This window comes from Mustela nivalis (assembly GCF_964662115.1).
Source record: "Mustela nivalis genome assembly, chromosome: X".
NCBI classification, from domain to species: Eukaryota; Metazoa; Chordata; class Mammalia; order Carnivora; family Mustelidae; genus Mustela; species Mustela nivalis.
The window spans coordinates 63,456,342-63,475,785 of NC_139040.1; the positions used below are offsets into that span (position 1 = coordinate 63,456,342).

The following is a 19,444-nucleotide window of genomic DNA, read 5'->3' on the forward strand; positions in this document are numbered from 1 at the left end:
CCCCATCATCTATTTATTCTGTCCCCTTACCACCCTCCCCTCTGGTAACCACTAGTTTGTTCTTTCTAAGTAAGGGTCTTTTTCTTAATTTGTCCCTCTCTCTTTTTTTCCCTTTGTTCATTTATTTTTTTTTCTTAAATTTCACATAAGAGTGAAATCCTATGGTATTTTTGTTACTCTGACTGACTTACTACAGTTAGCATTTTGCTTTCTAGCTCCGCCCATGTTGTAGCAAATTGGAAGATTTTGATATTATTAAATATCAAATATCAATATTTGATATTGATACTAAATCGTATCCCAGTGTGTGTGTGTGTGTGTGTGTGTGTGTGTGTGTGTGTGTGTGTGTGTCTCACATCCTTATGCATCTATGGATGGATACCTGGGCAGCTTCCATAATTTGGATGCTATAAATTATGCTTTTTAAAAACATAGTATGTTTAAAAAACATGTATGCCTCTGAATGAATTAGTGTTTTTCTACTCTTTGGGTAATACCCAGTAGTGTGATTGCTGGATTATAGGGAAATTCTATTTTTAACTTTTCGAGGAGTCTCCATTCTCTTTTCCACTGTGGCTCTACCAGTTTGTTTTCCCACAAAAAGATGATTCCTTTTTTTCCACATCCTTGTCAACGCTTCTTTTTCTTTCTTTTTACTTCTTAGTCTAGCTAGGGGTTTATGTATTTAATTGATATTTTTCAAGGAACCAGATCCTTGTTTCATTGATCTTCTCTATTTTTTATTTTCTGAATCATTTATTTCTGCTGTGATTTTTATTATCTCCTTCCTTCTGCTGGTTTTAGGTTTTGTTTGTTGCTTTTTTCCTAGCTTCTTTAGGTATAAGATTGGGTTGTTTATTTCAGATATTTTTTGCCTCTTAAGGTAGCTAGTATTGGTGTAACCTTGCTTTTTTTTTGGTCACTGTGTTTTCATTTTCATTTGTTTCCATGTAGTTTTCTACATGTTTTTTTCATTTTGTAATTTCTGCTTTAAAAGCTGCTGGTAGCCTTACGGGTTGTTCATTTTATGTTAGTTTCTTCTTTTGTCTTACTGCTTTTAAAAATTTTTTTTCACCATATTTCACTGATTTAATTACAGTATGTCTTGGTATGCTTTTGTTGGGAGTTCTCTGTGCTTCCTGGAACTGGATATCTGCTTCCTTCCCCAAGTAAGGGACGTTTTCAACTATTATTTTTTTCAAATAAATTTTCTGCCCTCTTTTCTCTGTCATCTTCCTTTGGGATTCCTGTAATACAAATCTTGTTATGTTTGATGGAGTCACTCATTTCCCTGTCACTTTGCATAATATTTTTTTCTGTTTTGCTTAGCCTGATTACTTTCCATTACTCTCTGTCTTCCAGGTCATTAATTAATTTCTGTGCTTCTTCCAGCACAGAAATTTTAGTCCATCTAACCTGTTTTTCATGTCACTTACTGACGCCCCCCTTTTTAGATTTTATTTATTTATTTGAGAGTGAGCAGGATAGATAGCATCAGTGAGTGTGGGGAGGGAAGGGGGAAGGAGAAGCTGTCTCCTCACTGAGCAAGGAGCCTGATACAGGACTCCATCCCAGGACCCCAGGATCATGACTTGAGCTAAAGGCAGATGCGCTTAACTAACTGATCCACCAAGGTACCCCTCATTTCATTTATTAAGCCTTTTATCTCTGCTAGATTATTTCTTATCCCTCTGTTAGGGGTCTCACTCATGTCTTCCTCTCTTTTCACAAGTCTAGTAAATATCATTATGATTATTCCTTTAAATTATTTATCAGGTATATTACTTATATCTGTTTTGTTTAGATATGTGGCTGTGGCCTTGTTGTATTCTTTCCTTTGGGTTAAATTTCTCTATCTTTCCATTTTGTCTACACCTCTGTATGTGTTTCTCTGTGTTAGAAAAGTGAGCTTGGTTTCCTGTTCTTTAGAAAAAAAGGCCTTATGAAGAAAAGGTTTTGTAGTGCCATGACATATAGTGTCCCCTGATCCCTAGGGTCTGGTGTTTGTGGGAGTGTCTCCAGTGGATACTGTGTGTGCTTTGTTGTTTTGTCCTGGCCGCTTTATCCTTCACAGAAGCCTTCTGTAGAGGCTCTCTTTGCCTGTTGTGGGCACTGTGATTCCTTGCTTGAATGTGGCATCTTTTAACTAGGTGTGCTCAGGTCTGCTTCTGAAATGAAAAGGGTTATAACTACTACTGAGCTGAGATCTTGAAAACTTCCAGGTTGGGAGACATGGTGTGAGCAGAGATTTGGGCAGGTCTTCTGGGGAAGAGGGCCTTCTCCCCTGGGACTAAGGGAAGCATGACCCAGAGGGGTGCTTTTGCTCAAATGCTGGCAGTTGGGGCTTAGTCCAAACGAGGTAGGTAACAAATGTTAGTGCTTTTCTGCTTCCCACAGGTGCCCTTGTGCTTATGCTGAGGGGAGGGGTGAAAAGAAGATATTGACTGGTTTCTTTGTTCCTGGAGGGGTCTCTTTGTGAATGCTCTTTCCCTGGGATGTGGTCTGAGAGGAGCAAAAACCCTCCCTACTGTGTGCCCCCAGGTGCCCTTCATTTTGCTGTTTCCATGCTATATGTCCATGCACTGTTTGCCTTCTCTCCAGGAGCAGCACAGTATCCTCCAGGCTGTATCTCAGCCATGCCTGCTGACCTTTAAAACTCAGGACTTTAAGCTCCACTGATTGCAAGAACTCAACAAATTTGGCGCCCTCATTTTCCAAGCCAGTTGCTTTTGGGATTCATTTTTCCCGTGTGCTACCCTTTGTGGTAGACTATCTTTTGTCCTTCTCCAGGACTGCATCTCCCTGCCCACCATGGTGGCCTTGATCCGTTTCTGTCCCAAACCACATGGCTGTACTTTCTACCGTCTTTGATGTGGCCTCTTTTCTACCTTCACTTACGGAGTTTGTTCTCCCAGTCTTTAGGTTTATTTCTGGGATATTTATGATGATTTTATAGTTATTGTATTTGTGGGATGAGGTGAGCCTAGGGTCCTCATATTTCACCTCCATCTTCACAAGATATCAGTTCAGAACAATATAAAATGAAAAAAAAAATACTGTATAACACCACTCTTCTAAATTGGCAATGGCAGTTTCTGAGGTTTATAGGGAGGGACATTGTGCAGAGAGTAGGGACTTAGTTTTGGTGTGGTTATTTCTTTTACTGTTATTACTGATCACAGGATCGTGAAGCTTTAGAGTTAGAAGAACTTCATACATCATGTAATCAAGCTCCATCTTTTTTTAAAGATATATTTATTTGAAAAAGAGAGAGACAATAAGAAAGGGAATACAAGCAGGGGAAATGGGAGAGGGAGAAAGTAGGTTTCCCGCAGAGCAGGTGACTTGATGCAGGCTTGGTCCTAGGACCCTGGGATTATGACCTGAGCCAAAGACAGACGCTTTACAACTGAGCCACCCAGGCGCCCCAGATGCTATCTTTTTATATATTATATCTCTTTCCCCATACATTGCCTGGTTTGGAAATTATGACCGTTGGTTGGTTGCTTTATTGTTTGAAGGTAAAAGAAAACAAAACTAGTAAATTGTACGATGGTTTTAACTTTTTTCAGATATTTTAGTTGATGATGATAACTTAATTTGTTTTCTTGTAGGTGGTAAGTTTTCTTCATACAGTTCTTTTGTGCGACAAATTGGATTTCAGCACAGCTTTGGTGGTTTGTCCTCTTAATACTGCTTTGAATTGGATGAATGAATTTGAGAAGTGGCAGGAGGGATTAAAAGATGATGAGAAGCTTGAGGTATTATAATTTAAATATTTTCTTTTATTAAAATAACTGCATGAAATTCATATAGTAAAAGAAAAAGATTAATTACCATTTATGCATATTTCCATGGGAATATCCAGTATTCCTACATTCCTAATAGCTACCTTTAAAAATCTTTATTTTCCCACAAAAGGTCTCTGAATTAGCAACTGTGAAACGTCCTCAGGAGAGAAGCTACATGCTGCAGAGGTGGCAAGAAGATGGTGGTGTTATGATCATAGGCTATGAGATGTACAGAAATCTTGCTCAAGGAAGGAATGTGAAGAGTAGGAAACTTAAGGAAATCTTTAACAAGGCTTTGGTTGATCCAGGTAATATATTAACAGGCACTGAGATAAATAAGCAAGTTGAATAAAAAATATGCTGATGTTCTGTTTAACAAGTATTCAGTATCTGGTTTTTGTTTCATTTGTCCTATTTTTTTCTTTCTTTCTGTTTCTTAGTATAATTTTATTAAGGTGAAAGCACTCTTAATGTTGCCAGTTTTTCAGTCTAGAAGTGTTTAGGGTTTTTAGGGGAGATATTGTAAACAAATAAAAATGCATCTGGTGTCTAAGTCACAATTGCAGTTTCTTCCAGCTGTCTGAATATTAGATGGTAATAAGACCTCTCTCTTCATACTCTGAAAACAGTTAAATTTCTTTCCCAACTTTATATCATTAGAAGAGTTGCTGCTGGTTTTTTTCCCTGTTGTTTTAAAGTGTCATCACTATGGAAGGTTAATATTTACAATACTGTCTAGCCTTATGACAGTAATTCTCATAATATAAGATCCAAATATTTCTTATTTGGCACCTGGAAAAGCAGCAAATTGTACTATTCACAAAACGAATTAATTTTAATTATTTGTACCTTTTTTCTTTTTAAACTATTATGTTACTTTGAGATACTTTGAGGTTTTAGATGTGTGTTAAAGTCTAATTTTCGGGGCACCTGGGTTAAAGCCTCTGCCTTCAGCTCAGGTCATGATCTCATGGTCCTGGGATCGAGCCCCGCATCGGGCTCTCTGCTCAGCAGGGAGCCTCCTTTTCCCCTCTCTCTGCCTGCCTCTCTGCCTACTTGTGATCTCTGTCTGTCAAATAAATAAATAAATAAATCTTTTTTAAAAAGTCTAATTTTCACTGTCAAAAATATCAGCGTTCTTTAGAATCCATCAGTTTGCTTCTTTTTTTATTAAATTTTACTGTTTTCAGGTTTATTCAGTTGTAATGTACAGAGTCGTAAAATATTTAAAGTCTACAATATATGATTTTGAAAAATGAATATATTTTGGAAGTGTTACTGAGAGAATGAAAAGGAAAGAAGCCTCAGCTGTTTTCACTGCCCACATTAAAGAATTATAGGATAGCAAAATGAAAGAAAGGCAAAGCAGCATTTTATTAACATGTACTCCAAGGGAAAGATTGGCCGCTCAAGAGAGACAAAGGCGAAACTCCTGGGTGTGGACTTATATCAGTTTCTTCTTTTGGGTGGGTTCTAGGATCATAACATTTGAGTGACAGGCCTAGATTATTTAATAATTAGCCAACAATCCATGTCCTTTCCCAAGGTAAATTTGAAATGCCTTAATGGGGTAGGAAACCACAAGATTATTTCTATTCTAGAAACATAAGGACAAGTGACTGCTTTCTGCACAAATGCAACAAACACAACAAACTTAACTCTGTAGGGATGTTGTAACTGCAAACTTATTGCTAGGTGGGTAGAATGGGGTGGTCCCTGGGTGGCCCCTGGGTCCCTCAGTTGGGCCTCTCCATCGGGATGTCTAAGGTCCATCCTCCTGTTCCTTAGGCTTAGCTTCCTGCCAAACAGAAGGATTCATCCTTTTGAGTTACATATCCATGACCTCACATATTTACTATCCCCATTTTTTTTTTTTTGTGAAAGCATTTACGTTTTATTCTTTTAGCAAATTTTAGTTTTAAAGTACAGTGTTATCAGCTATACTTACCATGTTATAAATTAGATTCTCAGATCTTATTCATTTTATAACTGAATATATGTACTGTTTTGCCTTTTTTATAATGATTTAATTAATTAACATTGAATTAACAAAGTAACATTGCCATTGTAAATCTAAGGCTCAGTAAGTTTATTAAGTATTTGTCTGAAAGTTCTATGGTGGTTTTATCATCAGAGAACTTTAAGCTAGTAAATCGTATTGAAACAGATTTTTAAGAAGGTTGCTCTAGATAGGTAAAACAGTTTCAGATGCTTACCACTGTGATTTGTTCATGAGGAAATAAATTTTTAAAAAATTCAAGCTTGACATGAAGAATAACATTTGTTACTTTCATGCAAATCATTTAGTGACATTTTAAAATGTTTTAGTTTGGAATAATTTTTTGCAGAAAATTTGAAATGATAGTAGGGAAAAAAAGCTCCCATATTTAATGTACCCAAATTTCCCACTGTTAACATTTTACATTGCCAGGTGGATTTGTCCAGACTAAGAAATTGATACATTGTTGGCATATGTTAACTAAACTCCAGACTGTATTTGAATTTCACCATTTTTCATGTCCACATTCTGTTCCAGGATCTGATTTAGGGTATATCACACTGCATTTAATTATCATGTCTCCAACAGTCTTGTCTGGTCTATGACAACTTCTCATTCTTTATTTTGCATTATCTTGTCAGTCTTGAGTGTTGTGCAAGTATTCTGTAGAATGTTCACTAGTGTGTTTGTTGTTTTTCTTTTAATTAGACTGGGGTTATACATTTTTGAAAAAATTTACCAGAGGTGAAATACCTTTCTCATCACATCATATTCAAGGTACATTAGACCTACATGACATTACTGGATTTATTATTTTTACTTATCTCTACTCTGTTCTTTGGAAATCAGTCACATAGTCTAGCTTACCCAAGTTGGGAGAAGGCAGAAATTAAAACTCTGTCTCCCTTAGTGGCCATTATCTGCACATAAAATTTAGAATTTTTCTTTAAGAAAGATTTGTCTTTTCTACTTGTTTATATAATCAGTCATTGATTTATAGCAATATAGACTATTATTAGTTTATTTGTTAGATTATAAACTAATGCTATGTTATTTATTCAGTTGTTCAAATTGTTCCAGTTTGGCCTTTGGGAGCTCTTTCAGGTTTGTAGAGTGGTTCCTGTATCCCTTTGATGCGTCATACTTTTTGTTGTTATTTTAAGCACTTCATTACTTTCTGGTACTATAAAGTACTCCAGGCTTATGTTATATTTTCTCTGCCTCCTGCCCCAGAATTAACCATTTCAGTAATGTGCCATGGTGCCTTTTATTGAAAAATGGTTTGTTGCTACTGGAGTATCATTGCTTCTAGGCCCTTTGAGCAGACAAAAGCTAGGTGATAATTGTACCAATCTACATCTATACATGAATCTATCCCTTTGTGTGTGAGTACATAGAGATAAACTTGATTTCATAATGGTGTCGTCTAATCCAGTATCATAGTGTTCATTTACACCTTCTTTGTTAATCTGTTATTACTTTTCCAACTGTGAGAATCCTGGCTCTAGCTATCCACCATCCATTTATTTATTTGTCCAGATTCATTATACATGCAAAGTAATTTCAGAATTGTTAACCTGTACCTCTGTAAGAAACGAGTTTACCAACCATAGTACAGTGTTTACATGATTGTTTTTGACTATGGCTTTGTAATTTATTTATTTTTTTTAATTTTATTTATTTGTCAGAGAGGGAAAGAGAGAGCACAAGCAGGGGGAGGGGCAGAGGGAATAACAGGCTTCCTGCTGAGCAGGGAGCCTCCTGTGGGACTTGATCCGTTTTGTTAATTGTTTTTTTTTTTATTAAAGATTTTATTTATTTATTTGACAGAGAGAGATTACAAGTAGGCAGAGAGAGAGAGAGGAGGAAGCAGGCTCCCTGCTGAGCAGAGAGCCCGATGCGGGACTCGATCCCAGGACCCTGAGATCATGACCTGAGCCGAAGTCAGTGGCTTAACCCACTGAGCCACCCAGGCGCCCTGTTAATTGTTTTTTGATTGTTTTCATAGTCCTCTTTTCCTTTCTTGTTTCTTGCTCTCTTCTCTTGTGGTTTGATGACTTTTTTCAGTGTTATGTTTAGATTCTTTTCTCATTGTGTCTTGTTCATCCAGTATAGGTTTTCAGTTTGTGGTTATCATGAGGTTCATATATAACCTTTAATTTTTTAAAAAGAGATTTTATTTATTTGAGGGAAAGAGTAAATGAGAGATTGAGTACAAGCGGGGGGTAGAGGGAGAGGGAGAAGCAGTCTCCCCACTAAGCAGGGATCCTGATGCAGGGTTTGATCCCCGGGCCCCGAGATCATGACCTGAGCCAAAGGCAGATGCTTAACTGAGCCACCCAGGCGTCCCTGGCTTTATAATTTATAGTTATAACATTTTCTAAAGTCACTTAGGTCAATTCCTTTGTTTTATTATTTGGATACATTAAAGTTTATTCTTTGTAGTGTAGCTTTTATTGGGCTTTGACAAATGAATAACCTGTTTATAACCTCATTATTATATTTGCTTTTTAATTCATAGCACAGTTACTTACTTTTAAGTTATGCTGAGCATTTATGCACTGTGGTAGCTTGAATATTAATCTACATCGTTCCACACTTTAATAACTAGAATGTATTGTAGTAAAACTACACATAACATAAAATTCATTTTACCATTTTAAAGTTTACAATTCCGTCACATTTAGCACATTCACAATGTTTCATAACTATCATAACTATTTTCTTGAACTGCACAGCATTTTCATCATCTCAAAAAAATTCTGTACCCATTAGCAGTCATTTCCAAATGCTCTGTCCCCTAGAAACTACCAATGTACTTTTTGTCTCAGTGGATTTGCCTTTTCTGGACCTTCATGAAAATATTTCTGGATTTTTTGTAAAAGTGAAATCATACAATATCTGACCTTTTTCACTTAGCATAAGACTTTCAAGCTTTAATTTGTGTTGTAGCATGTGACCAGCACCTCAGTCCTTTATGTACACACACAATATTAATTTAAGGTACTGTTTGATTTAAACAATAAAATAGACTTATGTTATTATATAAAATAATTATCAATTTCTATGGCGTATTGAACTATTTCAGTTAGGCTTAATTTTTGAACAGGAGAACTTTTCTTTAAGCCTCTTGCTAAGGTCCCTTTTCTTCCACTCTCCAGAGCCTCATGACTGCATTCTCTCTTTGTCTAGAATGATTTCTGCAATAGCGGTTTTCAAATCCTGCCACCTCACTGGAATGGAGTTTTCCAGAAAATACATTTCCAAGCTTATTAAAACGTATTCATTTTAGGGGCACCTGGGTGGCTCAGTGGGTTAAAGCCTCTGCCTCCAGGTTGGGTCATGATCTCAGGGTCCTGGGATCGAGCCCTACATCGGGCTCTCCGCTCCACGGGGAGCCTGCTTTCTCCTCTCTCTCTCTCTCTGTCTGCCTCTCTGCCTGCTTGTGGTATCTGTCTGTCAAATAAATAAAATCTTCAAAAAAAATTATTTGTTTTAAAGATTTTAAAACTTTTTAATGTTAGAATGTTCTATACATTCCTGTCCTAGTAAACAGAATAGGAATAACATCTTTTAGCTTTTTTTGATTCAGTTATTCATGAGTATATTTACTTTTATTCTTTCTTCCTACTTTTATTCCCTCAGATACCCTTACTAAAGATAGGACCCCTTTCCTTTCATTGCCACACTGATAAACAGTTCTTTTTAAGTTAAATTATAAAAACAGTACATGTTCTTGAACAAAATATAAACAGAAGGAAAAGGTACATAGTAAAAAGGAAAAGTTCCATTCCTCCTGTCTCACTGTTGTTTCATGTATATCCTTCCAGAATTTTTTTGTGTTTATACAAACAAGCATGTATTCTTTGAGATACAGTTGGCATAATAGCATTATAGAGGTTCAGGTGTACAACATAATGTTTCAGTATATGTATATATTACAAAATGATTACCATAAATCTAGTTAACATCCCATCACAGTTAAAACTTTTTCTTGTGAGAACTTTCAATATTTACTCTCTCAGCAACTTTTAAGTATATAATACAATATTGTTATTTATGATGATCATACTGTGTATCACATTTCCAGGACTTATCTTGTAACTGGAAGTTTGTAACTTTTGACCATCTTTACCCATTTCACTCATCCCTATCACCTGCTGCTGGCAATTACAAATTTATTTTCTGTGTCTATGAGTTTGGTTTGTTTTGTTTCTAGATTCCACGTAAATGAAATCACAATTTTTGCCTTTTTTGGTCTGATTTATTTCACTTGACATAATGCCCTCAAGATACATTCATGTTGTCACAAATGGCAGGATTTCCTTTTTTATGGCTGAATAATATACAATTGTATGTATATATACACCCCACTTTTTCTTCATCCATTCATCAGTCAGTGGACACTTAGGTTGTTTCGCTGTCTTGGCTATTACAAATAATGCTGCAGTGAGCATGATAGTTGATATACTTCTTTGAGATGATTTTGTTTCCTTGAATATATGTATACCTAGAAGTAGAAATGCTTGTTCATGTGGTAGTTCTACTTTTCAATTTTTGGGGAACCTTCATAGTGCCTGCACCAATTTACATTCTTATCAGTGGTGCACAAGGGTTCCCTTCTCTTTACAACCTCACCAGCACTGGTTATCTCTTGTCCTTTTGAGAATGGCCATTTTAACAGGTGTGAAGTAATACCTCATTGTGGTTTTGATTTGCATTTCCTGATGATTAGTGATGTTGAGGTCTTTTTCATGTACCTGTTGCCCATTTGCATGTCTTTGGAAAATTCTCTAATCAGATCCTCTGTCCACACAATCAGATTGTGTGGGGTTTTTTTTTTTTAAGCATGTATTTTATGTTGCAGTGTTTAGAAGCCCAAGACTACTCTAAGGTTCAGTAATTTACTAGGACTTAATAGAATGCCAAAAAGCTGTTATACTCATTGTTATGGGTTATTACAGTGAAAGGATACAAGTTAAAATCAGTGACAGGAAAAGGCACATAGGGGAGGGTCCAGGAGAGTTCCAGCACTGATCTGTCAGTGGAATTCTGCAGGCAGCAGTTACTTCTCCCACCAATGATACATAACATATATAACATTATGCACATAACAATGATGCATAAATATGGAGTATTGCTAAGTAAGTACACTTATACAAGCCTTAGTGTTTAGAGTTTGGACTTGCCCACATAGACATGTCTGACCACCCATGTAAGTGATCTTAGTGTTTAGCCCCTCCAAAGGTCAAGAAGATGCCATATGGCCCAAAGGCCCCCTACCCCCATATATCACCTCATTAGACTATCTGGTGTGTGTCCCAAGCCGTCCAGGTAAACAAAGATCATCTTCGCAGGCAAGATGTCCAAGTGTAGAGGTTACCTCCCAGGTGCTAAGGACAAAGGCCTAAGCTTTCTTTGGGCAGTGTTAATCCTTTACTGTATATATGTATACATAGGTAAAATCACCCTGTTTGAGGGCTTCTTTTTTGAGATTTTAATTATTTATTTGACACAGAAAGTGAATACAAGCAGAGGGAATGGCAGGCAGAGAGAGAGGGAGACACAGGCTCCCCTCTGACCAACGAGCTCAATGCGGGGCTCGATTCCAGGACCCTAGGATCATGACTGAAGCTGAAGGCAGATGTTTAACTAACTGAGCCACCCAGGTGGCCCAGAAGTGGTTGTTTAAATACAAATAGTATCATAATATAGATTTTGCAATTTGCTTCTTTTTAGTAATGTATTGGACATATAGTTCCAGGATAGTACATAGAGATCATTATTATTAGTTTTAGTTCAGCAACATTCTGTTATAGTTTTATTCTTGCACTTTGAAAAGATTTTCGGTTGTTTTCAATTTTCCACCAAAATAAGCAATGCTTCAGGGAGTATGGTGTTGAAAATCATTTTACGTCATGTGTAGAACACAATTTTTCTCTTTAGAAAACTTCTTAGGATTAATAAAAACCAGTATGTAGTCTTTTAATACAAAGTAGGATACACATTTTAGTTTTTAAGAAAGTATGTAAGTGATTTTAAAAAGTCTTAATATTTGTGTAGCCCCATCTGAATACAGATTAACAATTACAGTGATCAATCATACTGAAGCATTTACTTTTGAAATCATGTAGAAGGTAAATTTTCTCTAATGCCTAGCAGATGGGGAGTAATTTGACAACTGCTATTGTTGAAATCGATATGTAAGCAGTACGTATGTATGTATATTAACCAGCAAGCAAATTGTGTATAAACCATACTTTAGGAGACAATAATATATTATTTCAATAAAGTGTATGCATTTTTTTTGAAAGAGTTACTTTTAGCTGTAAGATCTTTTATAACTTGAAAGTGTTCTTTCTTCCCATCTTCCCTGTACCCCATAACCATGTAACAATCAATTTAGCTGTCCTTTATTAGTTAATTTTTCCCCTGCAAAGAGTGTCAATCATTTGGAATATGTTAAATGGGAGATACTGCAGAGTCTGTTGTGATTTATTTTTATTTTTTTAAAGATTTTATTTATTTGAGAGAGAGAGAGAGAGAGAACATGAGTGGGAAGGGCTGAGAGAGAGGGAGAAGCCAACTTCCCACTGAGCAGGGAGCCTGATGCAGGACTCCTCTTTCCCAGGACCTGACCTGAGCCGAAGGCAGACACTTAATTGACTGAGTTACCCAGATGCTCCTCTATTGTGATTTATATAGTATTTTTAAAAATGTAACTTTTTGAAATTTATCTTTTCATTTATATATATGTGTGTGTGTGTGTCTGTATGTTTGTGTATATATATATATATATATATATATATATATATAAATTGCTAGTAGTCTTAGGCAGTTTTGTTCATTTGATTAGTGCTAAAATACATCTTTAGATACTGTTTTCCAATTATAAAAGATTTTATATTTCAAACTTAAATCTGTTGGGGGAATCTTTTGGTTATTTTTATTTTTGTTTATTTTTGTTTCTTATTGAGAAAATCTCAAGTACCATCTAAAGTATTTGATACTCTACTGTTGGGATATAATTAATACAGTTAGTGCACATTACAAGATACAATAAATACAGCAACAGATAAAATACGACTATTCTTAATGAGGATATTGTTTTTTCTCCCACAAGAGCAGCACTTTAAAGAGTTAGCTTATTTGCTTAAATGGATTACATATTTAATTTGTAATTACATTTTAAATTATCTACTAATTAAATGTTTTTCTATAGGCCCTGACTTTGTTGTTTGTGATGAAGGTCATATTCTGAAAAATGAAGCTTCTGCTGTTTCGAAAGCTATGAATTCTATACGATCAAGGAGGAGGATTATTTTAACAGGAACACCACTTCAAAATAACCTAATTGAGTGTGAGTTAATATCTGCATTTATGCTGTAGAGTTGGCATTGCCTCAGACACATTTTTGCCACTTTGCCATTTGCCTTTCTTCTGTCTAATATAGTCTTTGACTATGATCTGCGTAGGTCCATCTTAGTCTGCTGTGAAAGAATACCATACATTTGAAGTGGACTGCTTTATAAATATGAATGGTAAACCACAGTCAACAGGTGTGCTATTTTGAGTGTTCAAAAATAAACATTTGAATTTGAATTTGAATTTGAAATCTAGAAAAATTACCAGAAGTCTTAATGATTGCTTTACAAATTCAGTAGATACTGTAACAAAATATATCTAATTCATGGGGAGGTACTATAGGAAATTGAAAAGAATACCACGTGTGAATGTTTTAGGAATGTGGAGATGGGATAAGGAGAGCTGTGTTGAATCTGTATCAGCATAGAATTTGTGGAGACTGAGGACAGATGATGTGAATCCAGATAACTTGCAATTTTCTCTCATTTTCATATGTGTTAGTAATACTTAAAGAGGGAACATGAATTATTTATCAAATAACAAATTGACATTTCCTATTGTAATCCATTGTAATAGTTTCTTGTTATTTTTACTATTTCTATTCCTTTAGTGTATGGTAACTTAACTGTTTTTTATTATTTGTAAAACTGGTAATTATTTTACTGTAACCTATATTTTATCTTTACTTTTATCTGTTCCAGTTTCCCCCTTTTCTTTTACTCCATTTGTAGAAATGCTACTTCATATTGCAAAAACAATAAAATATTAGTTAGAAGAGTATTATGATACAGTGAAGAAAGCAAACCAGAGGTGTTTGCCCAATTAAATTCACATCCATAGAAGTATGTTATACTCCCATGGAACGTTGCTTTAAGTGACACTGCATGTAGAGTTCATTTCTAGTTTTTGATTGAACTGCATTTAATTCTCATTATTATTCATAACTTTTTAAGGGCAGTGCTATAATGAGAATATGTTCTATCTTACTGTTAAAATCTGATTGCATATTCTTTAGAATTTTCTAAGACAGTCCTTTGAATCCTATAAATAACAGTTTTGATGTAATAACTACTAATAAAATTATATTGAAACGGTGGAAAAAATGGTTATTTCACATTGTGGTCCTATGTAGTATAGGGCAGCTGATAACTGTTAAGGGTTTCTGGAACTAGATCAGTTAATATAAAGTTTGATATGATGGCTTATTACCTGATTTTATTATTTTGATTCAGTATCTATGTATTTTTCACAAGATCCCTTTGCTGACCATAAAATCATGGTTAGAATTATAGAATACTTGTTTTATACTCCATATCTGTTACAGAGAATAGTGAATTATAATAAAATGTTCTTAGGTATTTTTTTAAAATATTCATGTCTAGAATTTAAGGTTGGCTTTTATTTGAATTTCTCATCTGGTTTGGGTTATCCAGTTCCAGATCAGACTTAAAACCAATGTTTAGTCTATACACCGTTTGCTCTTCTTCATTTTGTAGCTAATTCTGATGCTTCCATGGCATGTGTTTTTGACATGAACATTTTATCAGAGAATTTTTCTAAGTCCCTTTTAGCCAGTATTATTATTAGTGAACTAATGTCTTCTCTCTTAGATCATTGCATGGTTAACTTTATCAAGGAAAATTTGCTGGGATCCATTAAGGAGTTCAGGAATCGATTTATAAATCCAATCCAAAATGGTCAGTGTGCAGATTCTACCATGGTAGATGTCAGAGTGATGAAAAAGCGTGCTCACATTCTCTATGAGATGTTAGCTGGATGTGTTCAGGTACAAATACATTCCATATAATAAAATATTATTCCTGTTATAATCCCAAAATGTTTGCTGAATTTATTTTGTGTTTTCTTTCCCATTTTTTTCAGTATATCGTTTTATACTAAAATCTCCTTGCATTGTCTTCAAAAATTTTTGAAACTTTAAATTTTAAAGAAGTGTTTCATTTATAGCATAATTGATTAATTCATTTGCCAGGTATATAGCTTCATATTTTAATATGTTAATGTTTAGATTCCCCATCTTTAAGATAGGGAGCATGTAAAAGGAACATAGCTATTATGATTAAGAAATTCCAGTGCTCACACTAATTTTATAGTAGAGTGGCCTGAATCTCACTTATTTGAAATAGTTGTAGGAAGGCAGTTATGAATTGTGGAGGAGCTGTTTTTAATGTGATCCTGAAGAAACAGTTTCATTATTATGACATCATACACTAATCTGAGTGGGTTAATAGTGTTTACATACAGATATTTAGTGAATCTTTATTAATAGAGTTGAGATTGAGCCAGCAGTCAGCAGATCTCAGAATCTGCACTTTTTCTTTAGACACTAGATACTAATTGTAGCCACAAAGATGTAACAGACAAACCTGGGCTCTTCTTCTGGCTGGATATTCTACCCTCACATAAAGCAGTCATCCTTTTTGTTCAGGTTAGCCACAGGTACCAGCAGGTTCTCTGTTTCTGTATTGATGCCACCACCTAGACGGTATTTTCCTGGTTTAATGGTCATTTGTACCTAGAACATTAGTGTTCTTTCTTTCTTGTTCATATAATTAAATTGTATCTAGAGTATGTATACATGGCTTGCTTTCTCAACTAGGTAAACAGTTTCCCTAAAGTTATGTGTTCTTCTCTGGCATAATGGCACATCTTACCCAAAGGACAAACCAGACTACATCAGAGGTTGATTCATTGATTTTAGTGTATGATTAAAGCAAGTCTTTTTTCCCCAACACTGTTTATTGTATCCCCTATATGCCTTTTTTTTTGTTTTGTTTTTCTATATAGAAAAAACCATTTGAAAAAATAAATTACCCCCTTGGTAATATGACCACTTCAATTTAAAACCTGCTTGGTATATTGCAGTGTCCTTTTACCAGTGCATCATATTGTGTAGTCATATGAACTATATTAACTATAATCATATAATGATGATTACATGATTGAAGAGGCTAAGTATGTTTAAGAAAATGTTTTCTTGTGTGTTTAGTACCGATTTCTTTATGTGTATCTTTTAGTTGCAAGCAATGATGATTCTTAGAGCAGTTGATTCCTGTCATATATTTAGGTTAACTAATTTCATTCTCTTTCTTGTTAATTACAGAGGAAAGATTATACAGCATTAACAAAGTTCTTGCCTCCAAAACATGAATATGTATTAGCTGTGAGAATGACTCCTATTCAGTGCAAGCTTTATCAGTACTACTTAGATCACTTAACAGGTAACAAATGCACTTACTGTTTTTATCTTCAAAAGACATTCTTTTTCTGGTGAGTGTTGTTTTAGTAATTTTACCATGTAAGTTGTTCTTTTTCAGTTGTGCATTTGAACAAAATGGATATGTTCATTTTGTAAAGGCACAAAATATTTCTAATTTAAAAAACTCTAAATTGTCAAACTAAACTCAGGAACAAACTGGTGAAAATCATATACAGTGTATTGGAGTAATGCCCTTAATTTGTAAAGAGATGTTATTTCAGGAAAATTATTTGTATAAATAATTCCAAAAAAGAAAATATATAAAATTCCAGTATATTATTTAAAAAATTGAATCACCATAATAAAAGGCATATAAATAAAATCCATGAAATCATTTCTCATTTATCAAATTGACAAAGGTTGAAGGAAAAGATGCAAAATGCAAGGCAGGACATACATTATGCTCCCAACATTACAGTAAAAACATACACAAATGCCAAAAAACACGAAAATGCTAACAGGAATTTTTTTTTTTCTGGTTGGATTCATTATGAGGATGGATTCATTATGAGGATTAAGCAACAGATATCTTTGTCTTATTCTTTTCTATGGGTTTTTATTTTTATTTATTTATTTATTTATTTATTTTTAAAAAGATTTTATTTATTTATTTGACAGAGAGAGATCACAAGCAGGCAGAGAGGCAGGCAGAGACAGAGGAGGAAGCAGGCTCCCCGCTGAGCAGAGAGCCTGATGCAGGGCTCATGACCCGAGCCGAAGGCAGCGGCTTAACCCACTGAGCCACCCAGGCGCCCCTTCTATGGGTTTTTAAAAAATATAATGAATAGTTGTTGTTTTATCATCAGTAAATTCATGTATTTGTGTGTGTCTGTTACTGTACGCTCAAGGTTGTCACTGTTAAACCTAGTCTCTTTTTGGTCTGGAGTGAGATTTCTTTCTTGTTAGTTCCCTTATTCTGGTACTTTCCCCAAGTGAAATGTCAGGTTTATTTAGGGGATACAGGTTAGAAATTACCCATTGGCTGTTGTGGATAAAACAAATTATAAAAAATAATAGGGAGTATAAGTGTGTACATGAATCTTAAAATGATACCTCATTTCATAGTTACAGTGATACATCTTAAAACAGCAGTGCATTTTGTTTTGTTTTATTTTTTTTTTAACAGCAGTGCACTTTAGAGAATAGGATAATGATGGTTCTCAAGAATAATTTTGCTTTGCGGAAAACAATTTGAATGTTAGTATTTTACAGAGCTGCTCTTTTGCTATATTATAAACACATTTTTAGTGACTTTTAGAAGAAAGTCACTTGTAATAAGGCACACATTTTTTTATTTGTATATCAGAAACTGTTACATTTAATGTACCTTCATGTTTTGGATGACAGAAATTAGAGACAATGATTAAGAAACCAAGTGTACTCATCCCAGTGAGAGAGCTACTGTGTAGTTAAAGAAAAAAAGGGATGCCCAGAGCTACCTTTCATTAATGTATGAGTAACTAAGGGTACTAAATTTGGTCATTTAATTTAATAATTTTTTTCATTTAAAGCTTTGTTTTATCTTAGAGAAAATGCCAGCCACAGTGTTTTCAAATATTAGACAATCACTTGTCTCTAATAACCAACAGTAAGATGTTAATAGCTTATATATAGGTTTTTAAAGTGTATACTGTTGAGGGCAGTGCAATATTTAAGAACTAAGGGGGCTTCATTGTGATTTTAATTGACAGCAAATATCTAAAGTACTAACTAATAAAAGCTTCTAAACTCTGTAAAGTATAATTGTTTTTAAAGTTCTTATTTAAATTCTAGTTAGTTAACATATAGTGGAATATTGATTTGAGGAGTAGAATTTAGTGATTCATCACATACGTATAACACCCAGTGCTCATTGCAAGTGTTCTTAATACCTATCACGCGTTTAGTTCATTCCCTGCCCACCTCCCTCTAGCAGCCCTCAGTTTCTTCTTTGTAGTTAAGAGTCTCTTATGGTTTGCCTCTCTCTGTTTTTTTTTTTCTTTCCCTTCCCCTGTGTTCATTTATTTTGTTTCTTAAGCTGCACATATGAGTGAAATCATAGTATTTGTCTTTCTCTGAGTAACTTATTTCACTTAGCAAAACACACTCTACCTCTCTCCACATCCTTGCAGAGGGTAAGATTTCATTCTTTGTTATGGCTGAGTAATATCTATTGTATATGCACACTACATCTTCTTTATCCATTCATCAGTTGATGGATGTTTGGACTCTTTCCAAAATTTGACTTCTGTTGATAATGCTGTGATAAAGATCAGGGAGCATGTACCCATTCAAGTCAGTATTTCTGTATCCTTTGGGTAAATATATAATAGTTTAATTGCTGCGTTATAAGGTATGTCTACCTTTAAAATTTTAAAGAACCTCCATACTCTTTTCCAGAGTGGCTGCACCAGTTTACATTCCACCAACAGTTTAAGAGGGTTCCCTTTCTCTGCATCCTCGCCAACACCTTTTGTTTCCTGTGTTGTTAATTTTAGCCATTCTGAGAGGTGTGACATGGAATCTCATCATGGTTTTGATTGTATTTTCCTGGTGATGAGTGATGTTGAGCATCTGTTAATGTGTCTGTTAGCCATCTATTTATCTTTCTTGGAAAAATGTCTATTAATGTCTTCTGCCCATTTCTTAATTTGTTTTTGGAGGGTGTTGAGTTTGTTAAATTTTTATAGATTTTGGATACTACCCTTTATCAGATATGTCATATGCAAATATTTTCTCCCATACTATAGGCTGCCTTTTAGTTTTGTCGATTGTTTCCTTTGCTGTACAGAAGCTTTTTATCTTTTTTTCTAAGAAGATTTATTTATTTATTTTAGAGAACAGTAGCAGGGGGAAGAGCTGGGGGAGAGGAAAAGAGAGAATCACAAGCAGACGCCCTGCTGAACATGGAGCCCAACATGGGGCTTGATCTCGTGACCCTGAGATCATGACCTGAGCCAAAACCGAAGAGTTGGATGCTTAACCAACTTACCACCCACATGCCCTGAGTAGCTTTTTATCTTGATGAAGTCC

The 19,444-nt window shown here is 34.9% G+C and overlaps 1 protein-coding gene across 5 annotated transcripts in view; it reads left to right on the forward strand.

The window, feature by feature from the left end:
• Window positions 1-19,444, forward strand: part of ATRX (ATRX chromatin remodeler) — a 293,312-nt gene that overhangs the window by 174,617 nt on the left and 99,251 nt on the right. For all 5 annotated transcript variants that reach the window (XM_082716012.1, XM_082716016.1, XM_082716013.1 and 2 more), the window contains 5 exons: window positions 3,615-3,761; window positions 3,922-4,099; window positions 13,013-13,150; window positions 14,766-14,941; window positions 16,277-16,394. In XM_082716012.1, coding sequence (XP_082572138.1) covers window positions 3,615-3,761; window positions 3,922-4,099; window positions 13,013-13,150; window positions 14,766-14,941; window positions 16,277-16,394 — 757 coding nt within the window. The remainder of the gene's footprint in view (window positions 1-3,614; window positions 3,762-3,921; window positions 4,100-13,012; window positions 13,151-14,765; window positions 14,942-16,276; window positions 16,395-19,444) is intronic.